This window comes from Pelodiscus sinensis, chromosome 2, assembly GCF_052426305.1.
Source record: "Pelodiscus sinensis isolate ZL-2025 chromosome 2, ASM5242630v1, whole genome shotgun sequence".
In the NCBI taxonomy this organism is placed as follows: domain Eukaryota; kingdom Metazoa; phylum Chordata; order Testudines; family Trionychidae; genus Pelodiscus; species Pelodiscus sinensis.
In genome coordinates, this window is record NC_143053.1 from 262,884,643 (window position 1) to 262,902,405 (window position 17,763).

The 17,763-nt window shown below is 54.8% G+C and overlaps 2 protein-coding genes across 4 annotated transcripts in view; one reads left to right on the top strand and one right to left on the bottom strand.

Moving 5' to 3' along the window:
- LOC112545555 (stonustoxin subunit alpha-like) overlaps window positions 1–17,763 on the bottom strand; it is a 298,534-nt gene that overhangs the window by 245,403 nt on the left and 35,368 nt on the right. The gene's annotated exons all lie outside the window — the stretch shown is intronic.
- Window positions 1–17,763, top strand: part of LOC149525501 (uncharacterized) — a 29,989-nt gene that overhangs the window by 11,092 nt on the left and 1,134 nt on the right. The window contains exon 3 of one of the 2 annotated variants that reach the window (XR_016348593.1): window positions 6,719–17,634. Coding sequence is in view for 1 of the 2 variants with exons in the window: in XM_089775947.1 (XP_089632073.1) it covers window positions 6,719–10,440 (3,722 nt within the window). In the remaining variant the exon portion in view is untranslated. Of the gene's footprint in view, window positions 1–6,718; window positions 17,658–17,763 lie in introns of those variants that run through there. The other variant, XM_089775947.1, reaches the window with a different exon arrangement.

Genomic DNA, 17,763 nt, shown 5'->3' on the forward strand with positions numbered 1-17,763 from the left:
GGATCATTCGCTGGCTGCCTCTTCTGTCGGTGCCTTCTGAAGCACTTGGCATTGGCCACGCTGGGCAGACAGGACACTGGGCTAGGGGAGCCATTGGTCTGACCCAGTCTGGCCATTCTAATGTTTTTATATAGAGCCCAGATGTCTCTGCCCCCTGCTGTAACCCACTGGACCCCACTCCCCTGCCAGAGCTGAGCTAGAGCCCAGCAGTCCTGGGGGTCTGTCTCTCCACTCCTGTCAGCTCACCGCTTCGTTATCTGCCAAGAAACGACTTTCCCAGTGACTTAGTTGTCCTAGAAAGAGGTGATGTGTGTGTGTGTGGAATCATTCCCCCCCGCTGGTTTGCTGCTTGGCTTGTACTGAGCATGCTCAGTAACACTGCTGAAGCCACTGTCCTCAGTCTGCCCCCAGGCTCTCACCTTCTCCCCGCCCCCAATCAGGGCATGCACAGCTCGCCCCCCCCCCCCCCAGCAAAATCTGAACGATGCCCCTGGGATCATGTGGAGTGGGAGAAAGGAGGGGTGGGAAGAGGCGGGGTGCGGGTGGGCCCCAGGGTGGAGAGAGGGTTGTTGTGGACCTTGCACCCCCCTGGGGACGTCCCTGCTGGTGGGTTCCCCCTGCCGGGCTGTTTCACAGGGACGTACCGGATGCATTCCCAGCCAGCGATGAGGAAGGTCTGGGTAGCTACCTCCAGCCAGGAGGCCTCCTCTAGCCAGGGCGCCCCAGGTGCAGGTAGATCAAGGGCTAGTAGTGGGGTTGGCAAGGGCCATTGCAGAGTCTTCCTTGTGCAAAGCCTTCATGTTAAAGAACATCCCTCCCATCTCCCTGCCCCCGCCTTCCTGCCCTGGCAAACATGGCTGGTAATTCCCTTCGTCTGCTGGCTGCCACCTTCTCACTGGCCACATGTCCTGAGCCAGGCTACGTCTAGGCTGCAGGCTCCTTTTGGTAGAAGCTTTTCCAGAAGAGATCTTCCGAAAAATCTTCCTCTGAAAGAGAGTCCACACTGCCAAAGCGCAACGAAACAGCCTCCTGCTTTTTCTAAAGCTAGAGACTACACTGACTGGACACTCTGTCACATCTCAGCTGTGATTGCTATGGATCGAGTGGCCACCAAGGCACCTGTGCTTTTTCCTCGTTCCTCTTCTTCCGAAAGAACTCCCTCTTCCCTGTCCACACACGCTCTTTCGCAAAAAGGCTTCTTCCTCGTAGAAAGAGGTTTACCAGTGTCAGAAAAACCCCTCCGTACTTCCAATGGTTTTTCAAAAGAATGCGATTACCATTTGTCTGAAAAAACTCTGCAGTGTAGACATAGCCCCAGGGTTAGATGTTCAGTGGAACTGGACGTTCATGGGGGTAGCCAGAATACAGGGATTGTAACAATGAAAGAAACGTGGGGGAAGGGATAGAAAACCTGAGGCCCAAGGTTTAAGGCAGTGGTCCCCAACCTTTTGGGGCTGCCGGGCGCCCGGGGGTTGGGCCACTCATGCGCTAGGCACACGGGGGCAGGGCCACACACCGCCCGGGGGCAGGGCCACCCATACGCCGCGTGCCCAGTGCTTGCGCCACACATGCGCCGCACTTCCGGGGTCAGCGCCGCTTCTCTGCCGTGTGCCAAGGGGCGGGGCTGCCCATACACCGCGCGCCCAGGAGCTGGCAGCTCCCATGTGCCACACGCCTGGGGATGGCGCCACTCCTGTGCCGCGCGCCCAGAGGCAAGGATGCCCATACACCGTGTGCCTGGGGCCGGCACAGCCCATGGACTGTGTGCCTGGGGGTAGGGCTGCCCATGCGCTGCGCGCCCGGGGCTGGCGCCGCACCTATGCCGCGCGCCCGGGGGTGGGGCTGGCCCTGATCACTTGGCGGATGCACAGAAATGGCTCAGTGGGTGCCATGGCGCCCACGGGCACCACGTTGGGGATCACTGGTTTAAGGCAATCTCCAGTGGTATGTCTACACTACAAAGTTAATTCGAACTAACAGCCGTTAGTTCGAATTAACGTTGATAGGCACTACACATACAAACCACTAGTTTGAACTTAATTCGAACTAGCGGAGCGCTTAATTCCAACTAGGTAAACCTCATTCCACGAGGACTAACACCTAGTTCGAATTAAGCAGTTCGAATTAAGGGCTGTGTAGCCACTTAATTCAAACTAGTGGGAGGCTAGCCCTCCCCAGCTTGCCCTGGTGGCCACTCTGGCCAACACCAGGGAAACTCTTCTGCCCCCCTACCGGCCCCGGAGCCCTTAAAGGGGCACGATCTGGCTACGTTGCCTGTGCCAGGTGCAAGCCTGCCAGCACCCAGCCAGCAGACCCTGCACCTGGCATGCCATGAGCCAGCCACCCGCTGCCACCCAGCCCTCTGCCTCTTCCCAGGACCAGGCTGGCAGCTCACAGGAGCCTGCCCGGGACCGCAAGAGGCGGGCACCCTCCTGGTCAAGTGTGGAGATCGTGGACCTCATCGAGGTTTGAGGGGAGGCCTCCGACATCCACGATCTCCACACTAGCCACAGTAATGCGGCTGCTAGCCTGGCTGCCAGAGGCCACATGTGGACCCGGGAACAAGTCCGCTGTAAAATAAAGGACCTGCGGAAGTCCTACTCCCAGGCCTGCCAGCCAGGGGCTGACCCACAGGCCTGCCCCCACTTTGAGGCCTTGGACCACATCCTGGGGGCTCACGCCGTCCATGCCCCCCGGGTGGTGATCGACCCCAGGGCAGAGGGACCCGTCCCGGACACGGAGGAGGAGGAGCAGGAGGACGCTGAGAGCCAGGAACCTGCAGAGAGCCTGCCCAGGACCCCCGAGGAACCCCACAGAGCACATTGCCTGTGTTGTCCGAGGCCGGGGAGGGCTCCTCATGTGAGTACCATCATGCTCCCCTTATGTGTACGGTGGCGTGGGGGGAGAGGGAGCCTAGGGACCGTGCGCCTGGGCCTTGCCCACCATGGAATAGCAGCTGGGTGTCATGCAGTGGCCCTGGCCTTGCAGGGGGGGGGCTGGGTTTCACCCACCTTGTCCCCAGGGAGAACTGACTACTGCTCTTGTTTCACCACAGCCGCAGCACCTGGGACTGCAGGGCGCACCACCCTGCGTGCAGCAGTCATCCACACCCGGGCCAGCAGGTGCGCCAGGAACCAGGAGGACTACCAGTGGTGGCATCTGCGGTTCCTGGAGCACCAGCTCCGCACCCAGGACCTTTGGGTCTGGGAGGACCTGCGGCTGTGGCAGCGGAGTTTGGAGGCGCTGGAGGAGCAGGGCCGTGCCTTCAGAGGCCACCTCCAGACCTTGGTCGACAAGTTCCTGCCGCCTCCTGCTTCAGCCCCTGTGGCCGTCCCAGCTCTCACTCCTCCTCTTGCCCCTGCTCCCCGTCCCACTTCCTCCGCATTCCCTCCTGCCCCACCCTCCACACCCGCTCTCCCCCGACGCCCCCGCACCTGCGGTGCTGCGAGACGGGAGAGCCAGCAGGACCCCCAAGCCTGAGATTTCCCTTCCCTTCCTCCCCTTCCACCCCTTTCCAGTTCCCTCCTCCCAGGTTTCCCCTCCCCTCTCCCACCCTCACTCCTCACTCCCCCCACCTCAGTTATGTAAAATAAAATAAAAATGAGATTTTTGTTGGTAAAACAGGTGTCTTTATTTGACATTACAAAGGGGTGTAAGGGAGGGGAAGGAGGGAAGGTGGAAGAAGGCCCCAGTGGGGCATGCAGGGAGAGTTCAGTCCTCCTCCTCCACCTGGAAGCTCTCCCGCAGGGCTTCCCGGATCCGGACGGCCCCCCGCTGGGCTTCCCGGACGGCAGCGGTGCGGGGCTGGGCGTAGTGGCCAGCCATGTGCTCAGCCTCAGCCATCCAGGCTGGCAGGAAACCTCCCCCTACCTCTCGCACAAATTGTGCAGCAAGCAACATGCTGCCACCATGGGAGGGATATTGTGTTCGGTGAGGTCGAGGCGGGTAAGGAGGCACCTAAATCGTGCTTTCAATCATCCGAAGGCCCCCTCGACCACGATGCGGGCCCTGGTGAGCCTGGCATTGAAGGCCTGGCGGGAGGGGTTGAGGTGCCCTGTGTACGGCTTCATGAGCCAGGGCTGTAGGGGGTAGGCCGCATTCCCCACCAGGCATACAGGCATGTCCATGTCCCTGACCCTGATGTGGCAGTTGGGGAAGAAGGTCCCGGCCTGCAGCCTCTGGCACATGGAGGAGTTCTGGTACACCCGTGCATCGTGTGCCTTGCTGGACCAGCCCACATTGATGTCCGTGAACTGGCCCCGGTGGTCACACACGGCCTGCAGGATCATGGAGAAGTACCCCTTGCGGTTGACGTACTGGGAGGCCTGGTGTTCTGGGGCACGGATGGAGATGTGCGTCCCGTCGATGGCCCCCCCCCCGCAGTTGGGAAAGCCGAGGGTGCCGAACCCCTGGATGACGGCGTCCGGGTCGGTGAGGCGGACCACCCTGCAGAGCAGCACCTGGTTGATGGCCTTGACCACCTGCAAAGAGACACAGCAAACCACAAATCACTGGGATGCTCGGGTGGCTGGGAGTGTTCGTGCCCTGGCACTGCCCCATGCCCCACTCCCGGAAGCAACCCCCCTGGGCGGTGTGTAGTATGGACGGGACAGACCGACCCCTCCCGTGCAGGGCACTTTTGCCTCCTCCCCTCGTCCCCCCATTTTCCCTGGGGCGGCCCATCCCCTCCTTGCAGCCCCCTCCCCCCCAGCCCAGTGGCCGGAGGGTGCCGTACCTACATGAGCACTGCTCCGACGGTGTATCTCCCGACGCCGAACTGGTTCCCGACGGATCGGTAGCTGTCCAGCGTGGAGAGCTTCCAGAGGGCGATGGCCATATGCTTCTGGAGGGGGATGGCGGGCCTCATGCAAGTGTCCCGTCACCGCAGAGCAGGGGCGAGCCACTCGCAGAGCTCCAGGAAGGTGTCCCTCTTCCTCCTGAAATTCTGGGTCCACTGTCTGTCTCCCCAGCGCTCCAGGACCATGGGGTCCCACCAGTCGCTGCTGGTGTCCAGACGCCAAATGCAGCGGGGCACGCTGGCGTCCGGGCGCTGCTGCGGCTCCTCCATGGTCCCCAGGGAGGCCAGGTGGAGAGGTAGGGGGCTGACGTGCACCAGGTGGTGCCAGGCAGCCTCCAGCCATTGCTGGCAGGCTTGCAGCAGCAAGTCCAAAAACTGCACCAGAAAGCCCAGGGTAAGCTCTGGCTCCATGTTGCCAACTGCGGTGGCAGCCCCAAAGGGAAGCACCGACACAGACGGGCGCAGAGAAAAACACTTTGCTGTCCCTCAGCGAGGTAGGCAAGCAAGCGGAAAAGCTGAGAACCGGCTGTCCAGGGGGGTCCCTTTAAGCACGGGCCTCAGATAGCCTCAGACAGCAGCCACACAAAGCAACTACTGACCTGATGCCCTGCTGGAACCGGTTTCAGCCACCCTTAAATGCGACCCAGCATCCAATCAGTGTGGACGCGCTAGTTTGAATTAGCAAAACGCTAATTCGAACTAGTTTTTAAGTCTAGATGCGCTAATTCGAATTAGCTTAGTTCAAATTAACTAATTCGAACTAAGTTAGTTCGAATTAGCGCTGTAGTGTAGACATACCCTAGGAGACCAATGAGACCTTCATGAGGGCAGATTGTCCCAGAGTAGAGCTGGGTTACTTGGACCTTCTGGTGAAAGATCTGGGACTGGCCACTCTCATAGAGAGATCACTGGGCTAAATGGACCATGGACCAGGGCAAACGTGGCAATTGTGAGCTGCCTAATTCAAAGAGACAGGTGTTTCTAATGGACGTGGCATTTCAGTCATACTTGCTCCCTGGAACAGCAAAGCCCAGCGCGGGGAGTGAACTCAGTCATTCTGGAGAGGGCTTCATTCAAAGAAAGGGATCTAGGGGTTATAGTGGACCACAAGTTGAATATGAGTCAACAGTGTGATGCTGTTGCAAAGAAAGCAAATATGATTCTAGGTTGTATCAACAGGTGTGTTGTAAGCAAAACTCGTGAAGTCATTCTGCCGCTCTACTCTGCACTGGTTAGGCCTCAGCTGGAGTACTGTGTCCAGTTCTGGGTGCCACATTTCAAGAAAGATGTGGAGAAATTGTAGAGGGTCCAGAGAAGAGCAACAAGAATGGTTAAAGGTCTAGAGAACATGACCTATGAAGGAAGGCTGAAGGAATTTGGTTTGTTTAGTTTAGAAAAGAGAAGACTGAGGGGGGACATGATAGCAGTTTTCAGGTATCTAAAAGGGTGTCATAAGGAGGAGGGAGAAAACTTGTTCATCTTGGCCTCTGAGGATAGAACAAGAAGCAATGGGCTTAAACTGCAGCAAGGGAGGTTTAGGTTGGACATTAGGAAAAAGTTCTATCTAGGATAAATGTCTATCAGGGATGGTCTAAACAGTATTTGGTCCTGCCATGGGGGCAGGGGACTGGACTCGATGACTCTCAAGGTCTCTTCCAGTCCTAGTGTTCTATGATTCTATGAAAAGAAATCACAAAGGGTCACATCTTCCAAAGTCCTGTAAGAAGCTCAGGAATAAGAGGAGGTTGTTAGCTATGTCCTTCAGCCTTGACTAGGCACGTTTGTGACTTGGCCAGTTCACATGGTGTCCCCCGCTCATTTTTGAGTCTCAGAAATGACACGCAGTTAAACCCTGCATAGACGCTGTGTGCTCTGTATCCCATCAGCTATGTTACCGTGTGCTTCTCTCTGACATTGCAGGGATCACGCTGTGGGACCTGAAACGGCTTCGCATGGATGTAAACACAAAACCTCAGCCCAGGACTGAATGTGAGATCATCGCATCTGACACCATTGAGGACAAGGCCAGCGCCCTCAATGTCTCGGCATCGCTCAAGGCCAGCTTCCTGGGGGGCTTGGTTGAAGTCAGCGGATCTGCCAAATACTTAAATGACACCAAAACATCCAAACAACAGGCCCGAGTCACTCTCCAGTACTTGGCCACAACAAAGTTTGAGCACCTGACCATGAGCCATTTAGGACCAGAGAATGTCTCTTATCCTGCTGTGTTTGACCAAGGCACGGCCACCCACGTGGTCACGGCTGTGCTGTACGGCGCCCAGGCTTTCTTCGTGTTCGATCGAGAAGTTTCTTCTTCTGAGAATGTCCGCAAGATCGAGGGATCGCTCCAGATTGCAATTAAAAAGTTACCCTTGTTTTCTGCAGAAGGGGCAGGGGATCTCAACATGGATGAAAAAGACAAATCAAATGCTGACAAATTTAACTGCAAGTTCCATGGTGATTTTGCACTTGAGAAAAATCCAACTAATTTCCACGATGGCATAACCATTTATTCCACCCTCCCAGCGCGGCTGGGTGAGAACGGGGAGAAGGCCGTACCCATGAGAGTCTGGCTGTACCCGCTGACCAAGCTGGATTCCAGAGCTGCTCGGCTGGTGCGTGAGATCAGCTTAATGCTGATTTCTGATGCTCAGACTGCAATGGAGGACCTGGCAGAACTGAACATGCGCTGCAACGACACGGGCAAGAATCCAATTGCCAGAACCTTCCCTGAAATCCAGAGGAAAGTCCAGCAGTTCAAAGGTCTGTGTAAGCAACACAGACAGACTTTCCAGAAAGAGCTGGCAGGACTCTTACCATCCATCCGTGGAGGGGGGAAAGAGGAAGGGGCCCTGGTGGACATTCTGTCACGCAGAAACCTGTCACCCTTCAACACTCAGAAACTCAATGAATTCCTGGACAGAAAAGAGCGAGAGATGAATTATGTGAATTCCTATCTCAGTGCCCTAAAGAATATAGACGTAATGCCCTCTCAGAGTGAACTAGAGAAAATAGTGCTGGACCCTGGGCTTGACTTTGTCGTTTCTTTTACATTCACTTCCTTAAATGACAAGGAGCCATATTTAGCAGATTTGCATCTCTGGCTTCACACCCAGTCTATGAAGGACACTGAGGACCCTGCACCAGCCAGTTCTGCCAGTGAGGAACCAAAATCCAAGGCCTGGTTTGAGGAAAAGGAAATATGTAAAAAAGCTCGAAAAGCTGCAAAGTGCTTTTCAGATTTTGCCCGTGTGAATGAATCTAACGGGAAGACCCGGTTCATTGTGGCCTCTGTCCCAGACAAGGCCAATCCAGGGGCTTCCATTTACCTGTATGAGGATGGAGAGCTGCTCAGCACCGACTTCCAGCCTCCATCAAAGCCTCTTCCTCTCCTGATTGGTGCAGTCCGACATGACCGTGTGCAGCTCACGCTGAAACCGGCAGCCTATGGCAGGGCTGAGATATGCGGCTACCAGGCAGAGTACAGACTTGTCAGGCAGGAGAACTGGGTGGCTGTGAATGTCAGTAACACACAAGAGACACTCACAGTCACAGGGCTCCGTCCAAACACCCAGTACCAGTTCCGATACGCGGCCGTGAGCAAACCAGGGCTCAGCGAGAGCAGAGACGTGAGCGACACAGTGAAGACGCTTCCTCCTACCAGCCCCCCTGGGAAACCTGCAGCAGCGACTGTAGAATCATCGGCCATCACCCTGACCTGGGAGAGTCCACGTGTCATTGGAGATGGAGTCAGTATAAGCGAGTACAAGGTGCAATACAGAGAGGAGGCTGCAGAAGCCAAATGGCTGGAGCGAAGGACGGGACAGAGAACCGAGTCCTGCACCATTGATGGACTGAGGCCACAGACGCCCTATGGATTCCGGGTGTTGGCCGTGTGTGCGGATGGGGCTCTGAGTGACCCAGGGGAGGAGGTCTCAATTACAACAGCAGGGGAAGAATTAAAGACACTAGCACAAGATTTCTACAAGAAGAGCACTCGGATAGGAGAAGGGCCACCCGCGGTGTGTGCACTGCCCATAGAGAAGGGGTTTGATTCTAACACAGAACACCCAAAGTACAGGCTGGGGAAGGAGACCCTGGAGATCCCTAACAAAGTGATTATGGTGATGGGAGCCACCGGGTCGGGGAAAACGACTCTCATCAACGGGATGGTCAACTACGTCCTGGGTGTGCAATGGAAGGATGAATTCAGGTTCAAGCTCATCCATAAGACCACAAACAGAAGCCAGGCTGAGAGCCAGACATCTGAGGTGACGGCCTATGAAGTTAATCACATGAAGGGCTTCCAAGTCCCCTACTCGCTGACTATCATAGACACGCCGGGATTTGGTGACACCAGAGGGATAGATCATGACAAAGAGATAATAAGGAAAGTCCGAGAGTTCTTCTCCACCCCCGGGGCCATTGATCACATTGACGCCGTCTGCTTTGTGGTTCAGGCCTCACTAGCTCGTCTGACCCACGCCCAGAAGTACGTGTTTGACTCGGTGCTCTCCATGTTTGGGAAGGACATAAAAGACAACATCCTAATCCTGGTCACCTTCGCTGATGGACAGGCCCCCCCTGTGCTAGAGGCCATTAAAACAGCCGATGTCCCTTGTGCTAAGGATGCTCAGGGCAACTCTGTGTATTTCAAATTCAATAATTCCGTCCTCTTCACCTGTAACGCTGCAGCTGACGAGGGCAGTTGTAATTTTGATGAAATGTTCTGGAGAATGGGAGCCATGAGCATGCAGACATTTTTCGGGGCTTTATCGAAACTGGAAACCAGAAGTCTGACATTAACACAGGAGGTTCTCAGGGAGCGAAAGGAGCTGGAGGTGGCCGTGGAAGGGCTGCAGCCACAAATCAAAGCCGGCCTGGTGAAGCTGGAAGAACTGCGCAAGACACAGGAAGCTCTGGAGCAGCACAAGGATGAAATGGAGGCCAATAAAGACTTTGAATATGAGGTGGAGAAAACAGTGGCAGTGAAAACAGACATCTCTGGTGCAGATTACTACATAACCAACTGCCAGCAGTGTCACTATACGTGTCACTATCCCTGTTATGTCGCTAATGATGCTGATAAACGTGAGTGTCCAGCTATGGACAGGAACACAGGACGTTGCCGGGTGTGCCCTGGGAAATGTTTCTGGAATGTTCATTTCAATCAAAAGTACAAGTGGGAATACACATTAGTGAAAGAGAAACAGACCTATGCACAACTGAAGGAGAAGTATGAGGGGGCATCTGGGGAGGTGCTGTCCACACAGAGAAGGGTTGAGAAGTTGTCTCAGGAATACGCTGCAGTGGAACAGATATTAATGAAGCTTATTGATAAATCATCTCGCAGCCTCCAACGTCTGCAGGAAATCGCTCTGAAACCCAACCCGCTGTCCACCCCGGAATACATTGACCTGCTGATCATTTCGGAGCAACAGGAACTGAAGCCTGGGTACCAGGAAAGAATAAAATCACTGAAGGACATGAGGGAAGTGGCAGAGATAGTAAGGAAGATTGCCAATAAGGAGCCCCTGCTGCCAGGAGAACAGAGTCTGTACAAGAAGCATGAAAAAACAAAGGCTGCATTCAAAAATGTTAAAGGAACATCGGATCTGGTTAAAAACTGGTTTCTCAACTAACTGGCTGTAGCTCCCCCATGCAAAAGAAGCAGCCGGTTTAACAAAGCGTGTAGCTTAGCTCTGATTCAGGACTGGCCTCCTGTGCTCTGGATCTTTTCCTGTACGATCCAGTGAACCTGAGTCCCTTTCCCAGAGCGTCCTGTTACTGCGCTGACTTCCGTTTATTGCAGTGACACTGACGGCAGGACCTGGACCAATCCATCTGGGGAAGACCAGGACACAAGACCCACAACGTGAATGTGACATGATAGGAGGAAATGGCTTCAGTACCAGATGTTCGCAGGGGGATGTCTCTGATCGGGGCTAGAGCCCCACGCCCGGCCCGTTGCTTGCCCTCTCTGCTACTGCCTGTGTTGGGACTGCACCAGCGTAAGCACAATAGTGAGCGGGGACACTTGGCTTTGCTATTTCTCTGTGCACAGAGCTCTCTCAGCGCTGGTAGCATGTGAGCCTTGGCAAGATGCCAAGACACAAGTTATCAGCCAGAAAAAACGTCCCACTGACCCCGGCTCTTCTCTCACTGCCACAAACCAGAGCGGCTCAGCTGAAGCACATGGGGCAGCACCTCTGTAAAGCATTGCTGGGACAGTCTGTCCCAGTGAATTGAGCAAAGCCTTAAACCAGGGGTGGGGAATCTCAGCCCTGGAAGTTGGAAATGGCCCCTGGTTTGCCTGGATCTGGCCGCCGAGGCTCAGCCCCACCTCCCCCCATCACTGGGGAGCCTGCGCTGGCGCTCCAGCCCCCTGCTGACCTGCCATGGGGCGGAAGCCCTCACCAGCTGTTAGGCTGGCACCCCCAGGCTCTGGGGTGTGGAGAATGTGGGGAGGGTTTTTCTCTTTCTCAGCCGGGGTCCATGTCCCTGAGGGGTTGGTTTGTTTGTTTTGTTTCATGTTCTCACTTGTGTGCATCCCCCGGTTGATTTTTCTGTGGGTCATTGGTCCTGACCCCCAAATTGTTCCCCACCTCTTGGCTGAAACAGCTCCAGCTGGTACCGAGATGCCAGGGCTCAGAAGGGCTGATCAGGCCACGTGAGGGGCTGTTTCAGCAGCACCAAGACAGCAAAGTAAAGCTGGCACCACCAAGTCAGCTGCGTTTTCTCTCCTCTCTGCTTCTTCCCTTCCCTAGTGCGTGTTCTGTTCTGTTCTGTTCTGTTCTGTTCTGTTCTGAAGGACACAGCACTGGACTCCAGCCATCACAGTGGCTATGTGAGAGCATCTAGGTAGCCTTTTTCTCTACGCCCAGAAAGGTACAGTCGAGCCCATCTCTGACACCCTCTCAGACCATGGCTACGTCTAAACTGCACGTCTTTTTCGACAGAGGCTTTTTCGAAAGTGCCCTACAAGGGGTGAGAGCCCTGCTTGGCGCAGTTTGAATTACCAGGCAGGGAGCTCCGTGCTGCCAGCCTAGCGCTGGGAAGAGCCCAGAACGAGAGGCTTCCTTGAGAAACAAGAGCAGGGACAGAATTCAGGGTGTGGTTGCTACTGGCAGCAGTGGGCGGAAAAGGAGGCAGTGGGTCCTTGAAGAGCAGGGGAGATAGGAACTCCCAACATGTTCCCTGCTCACGGACCAGGGGTCAGCTCTGCCAGGGGCATGAGACCAGATGAACCCAGCTCTGAGGCAATGCTCCTAGACTGGAGGCAGAGGCTGGTGGGGCGGGGTGCGGGGGGAGAAGAGGGAGAAATGGTAGTGGCTGAAAGGCTGATTAAGGCTATTTAATGATAGAATCATAGAATACTAGGACTGGAAGGGACCTCAAAAGGTCATCAAGTCCAGTCCTCTGTGCTCATGGCAGGACCAAATACTGACTAGACCAGGGTTTCCCAACCTGGCGTACGCGTACCCCCAGGGGATACGAGAAGCTTGTCAAGGGGGTACGGGGAATATTTGGTAAATAATTAGATTATCCTAATTGAAATATTCCAAAAGTAGTCGTGTTAGTGAAAAAAGTTGTGGATTCTAGAGTCTAGAATTTATTTCTTTTCATATTGAATAGGGGGTCCGGGAAGGTTTACTAAAAGCCAAGGAAGTACAGAGACAGAAAAAGGATGGGAACCCCTGGTCTAGACCATCCTGATAGACATTTATCTAACCTACTCTTACATATCTCCAGAGATGGGGATTCCACAATCTCCCTGGGCAATTTATTCCAGTGTTTGACCACCCTGACAGGTAGGAACTTTTTCCTAATGTCCAGCCTATACCTCCCTTGCTGCAGTTTAAGCCCATTGCTTCTTGTTCTATCCTCAGAGGCCAAGATGAACAGGTTTTCTCCTTCCTCCTCATGACACCTTTTTAGATACCTGAAAACGGCTATCATGTCCCCTCTCAATCTTCTCTTTTCTAAACTAAACAAGCCCAATTCTTTCAGCCTTCCCTCATAGGTCATGTTCTCTAGACCTTTCATCATTCTCATTGCTCTTCTCTGGACCCTCTCCAATTTCTCCACCTCTTTCTTGAAATGCGGTGCCCAGAACTGGACACAGTACTCCAGCTGAGGCCTAACCTGCAGGCTACATCTACACTGGCATGATTTTCTGGAAATGCTTTTAACAGAAAAGTTTTCCGTTAAAAGCATTTTTGGAAAAGCATGTCTAGATTGGCAGGACGCTTTTCCACAAAAGCACTTTTTGCGGAAAAGCGTCCGTGGCCAATCTAGACGCGCTTTTCCGCAAAAAAGCCCCGATCGCCATTTTCTCCTTTCAGAAGACTGAAGAAAAAAAGACTGCATTCAAAAACTTTGTTAAAGGAAAAGGGGATCGTATGCAAACAGAGGATCTGGTTAAAAGCTGGTTTCACTAATATCTGGCTGCAGCTTCCCCATGAAAAAGAAGCAGCCTGTTTAACAAAGCGTGTAGCTTAGCCGTGGTTTAGGACTGGCCTCCTGTGGTCTGTGTAACATTTTCCTGTGAGATCCAGTGAACCTGAGTCCCTTTCCCTGAGCTTCCTGTGACTGCGCTGACTTCCATTTATTGCTTTGTAACTGATGGCAGGACCTGGCCCATTCCACCTGGGGGAGAACATGGCACACAACCTACTACGTAGGAGGAAACAACTTCAGTTCCAGATGTTTGCAGGGGGTGTCTCCGATCGGGGTGAGAGCCCCACGCCCAGCCCGTCACTTGCCCTCTCTCTACTGCCCGCATTGGAACTGCACCAGTGTAAGCACAGGTGCTAGTGGGAACAACACTTGGCTTTACTATTTCTCTGTGCACCGAGCTCTCCCAGCGCTGGCGGCGTGTGTGAGCCGTAGGCGAGATGCCAGGACACAAGTCATCAGCCAGAAGACACGTCCCCCTGACCCCGGCTCTTCTCTGCTGCTGCCGCAAACCAAAGCGGCTCAGCTGAAGCACGGGGGTGGCACTTCTGTAAAATGTTGCCCGGGACAATCTGTCCCAGTGCATCTGGCAAAGCCTTAAGCCAGGGGTGGGGAATCTCAGGCCTGGGATCTTGAAGTGGCCCCTTGGCTTGCTTGGATCTGGCCCCCGAGTCTCAGCCCCTCCCCCTGGCATTGGGGAGCCTGCACTGGCGCTCCAGCCCCCCTGCTGCCCTGCCATGAGGCGGGAGTACATAAAATCTATGAGGCTGCCCCCCCAGGCTCTGGGGTGTGGGGAATGTGGGGTGGATCTTTCTCCTTCTCAGTAGGGGCCACGTCCCTGAGGGGTTGGTTTGTTTTGTTTCATGTTCTCACTTGTGTGCAGCCACCGGTTAATTTTTCTGTGGGTCATTGGTCCCGACCCCAGAATTGTTCCCCACCTCTTGGCTGAAACAGCTCCAGCTGGTACCAATTTGCCAGGGCTCGGAGGGGCTGATCAGGCCTGTGAGGGGCTGTTTCAGCAGCAGCAAGACAGCAAAGCTGGCACCACCAAGCGCAGCTGCATTTTCTCTCCTCTCTGCTTCTTCCCTTCCCTAGTGCGTGTTCTGTTCTGTTCTGAAGGACACAGCACTGGACTCCAGCTATCACAGCGGCTGTGTGAGGGTGTCTGGGCAGCCTTTTTCTCCTTCCCTCAGAAAAGTACAGTCAAGCCTGTCTCTGACACCCTCTAAAGCCATCCCTACACTGGTGATAAAAGTGCTGTTGCCATGCAAAAATCGGCAAAATTGAAAACCCCTCAGACCAATTTTTTTGCCTCGCATTGTCGACATTTAATGGGCACATGGCTAGCACCCTGTTGACAGAGCAAAGCATTATGGGTAAGGATCCCACAGGGCAGTGCGATTGGGAGGCCGAACTGATCCCTGACTTGGAATTCCCTTGTAGCTCTCAGAGCTATCCATGCTGAGGAATTTCAAAGCAGAACAGCCATCTCCACAGCCCCCCCCCCCCCCCCTCGCAGCAGCATCCTGCCTGCCACTGGGCTCCTAACAGGCAATACAGGAGACTTCCAATGATTTGATCTTCGTTAGTTCCCCAAACACTTCCTGGAACATTGAAAGGGGAGGAGCACCTGCCTGCAGGGCTGCAGAGATCACAGAACACTGAGCAGAACCAGCAGGGGAGGCACAGTGGGAAACTGGTGGAAGCCAGTTCTCTCTGCAAAACAAACAGCGGAGTCCACACTGGCTCTTTGTTGACAATAAGGGGAGGGGAAAAGACAAAAGTCTCCTTGGCGCTTTGAGGCCAGGCCAAGCTTCTGCCCTACAAGGGATGAGTGCCCTGCCCGGATGCAGTGTGAATCACCAGGCGGGGAGCTCCACCCTGCCAGCCCACAGCTGGGAAGAGCCCGGAGCGAGAGGCTACCCTGAGAAACAAGAGTAGGGACAGAATTCAGGGTGTGGCTGCGCCTGGCAGCAGTGGGCAGAAAAGGAGGCAGTGGCCCTTTAAGAGCAGGGGAGATAGGAGCCCCCAACAGGCTCCCTGCTCACGGACCAGGGGTCAGTTCCACACCTCTAGTCTCAAGCATGAGAGCAGAAGAACCCAGCTCTGAGGGGATGCTCCTAAAATGGGGGCACAGACTGGGGGGTGGGGGGGAGAGGGCAATCGGAGTGATTGAAAGGCTGATTAAGGCTATTTTATGCTCTGGCTGTAATGAAGCTCTGACCTGGGATGGGTTTGGAACAGTCCGACCGCTACAGCCGTATCCCAGGGCTCCCGGCAGGTGGGAAGCGACCGTTCCCGCTGAAATCACACGGAGGACATTGTACTTGTCCCTGCCTACCTGTTCAGGTGCGTTATTCACTTTGCTGGGTGATCGGACCCATTCCTGCTGGGAACGAGTTACCTGCATCTGTTCAGAACCGCACTGCATGTAATCCATGTATAACCAGACGAGTTTTACTCGGGGCTCTACGTGCTCTTGTATTCTGTGGTTTTATTCACTCCTGGAGCCATAGTTTTATAGATCAATAAAACCAGATTTGCTGCCAATCAGGCATTTGTGTCTGACTTTTCCAGACCTCAGTCTAACACCAGCCCACCAGAATGGAGACTTCTACTCACATCCAGACCTCAATACACCCCTCCCCCATTCAGATCTGGAGTTCTTGAGGGTTAATTATCACAATTTCTCAATCTCCAATATAATTTCTTCGGAAGTAACGGAGCCATCAGGCCTGATGCCAGAATGAATCCCGGAGGCCTCTGTCCCAGCTGGCTACTGCTGCCTCTCCCACAGGTCATGAGCACCTGGCTATCAGGGTCACGTGCCTGGGCCTCAGAGAGATAAGGGAGGCCAGTAAAAGATATTACTGGATACTGGACCTCTCTCCCTTGGACCTGCAGATCCCGCAGCCACTGCCCAGCCCTTGGGCCATCTGGCTCAGGTCCTGTTCGCAGGCCCCTCCTGAGCAGCCACCAGCCCTGGCCATCACTGCACCCCTACCTGCAATGGGCTGCTCCTAGCTAGCGACCCTTCCCCCCACTGCTCCTAGCCATGTGGCCCGGCCTCCACAGCTCATTCCCAGGCGTTTGTCTAGAGCCACAGCTCCTGGGAGCCCAGGGGAGGAGGGAAGGATGCTTCTCACACTGTTCCCACCCCCAGCAAAATCTTGCAGCTCTGATTGGATGGTTTCTGGCCAATAGGAGCTACATGGAATCATAGAATCCTGGGGTGGGAAGAGCCCTCGGGAGTCAGAGAGTCCAGCCCCCTCCCCAAAGCAGGATCAACCCCAACTCCATCCATCCAGCCAGGGCTTTGTAAAGCCAGGACTTAAACACCTCTAGAGAAGGAGATTCCACCCCCTCCCTAGGGAACCCAGCCCAGTGCTTCACCACCCTCCCAGGGAAATAGTTCAAAGGGGGGTGTTGCATACAGAGGGGCGCTCGGTGCCCAGAAGTTACTGGTTTAGTGTAACAAAGGAGAAGGGGGGGGGGAGTTCGTTGTTTCAGAGAACAGCCCAGACTAGGGCTATGTCTAGACTGCAGGCTTCTTTCGAAAGAGCGCGTCTAGACTGCAATGCCCGGATCGAAAGATCGATCTGCTATTTCGAAAAAGAGCGTCCAGACTGCTGGACGCTCTTTCGAAATTGAAAGCCACCCGGAACTGCTTCTGCCAGGGCATGGGGGTAGCATTTCCTTCCGGGTGCTGCCTGCCTGCCCTTTGCAGAGACGCGTGGTTAAAGGGACACTCCTGAACACCCGTTGCTCTGCTCCTGCAGCTGCCTTTGCTGTCCCTTGAGGACTTTTGCAAGGCATTGCAGTGCTGGTTTGGAGTGGTCAGCTTCCTGGGACACCCCAGCAGCTTTTTTCTTTTGAGGTTTTTCTGCTTGCAGACCCTTATTTTTGGCATGGAGCCAGAGCTGCCCCTGGGCAGGCGATGGCCCCACACCACCATACTGCAGCTGTTGCTGCATCTTCATGACACAGTCATGAGGCTCCTTCCCGAGCTGCTCCCAGACCAGAGGGACGAGGGGTTCCTCCGTCAGGCAGCCGCACTGCCCTTGCCTCCGAACTTTTTCGTGGACAGGCGTGTTTGGAGGTTTGACACCAGCTCTGAATGGTGGGACCGGCTCGTGATGGAGATCTGGGATGAGCAAGACTGGCTACGGAACTTCCGCATGAGAAAGACCACTTTCTAGGAGCTGTGTACCTGGCTCGCCCCTGCTCTGCAACGGCAAGACACCCACCTGCGGCCCGCCATCCCCCTGGAAAAGAGGGTCGCCATTGCCCTCTGGAAGCTGGCAACCCTCGACAGCTACCGCTCCGTGGGACACCAATTTGGCGTGGGGAGATCTACTGTCGGGGCCGTCTTGATGGAGGTAAGTCATTGTCTGGGGACAGTCACAGTTTGGGGTGGGGGGAAGGGAGACTGTCAGGAAGGGCCAAGTGGAGTGGGAGTGGGAGGGAGCTCCTCCACTCACCCTGAATTGTGGGGGGGGGGTTCTGAG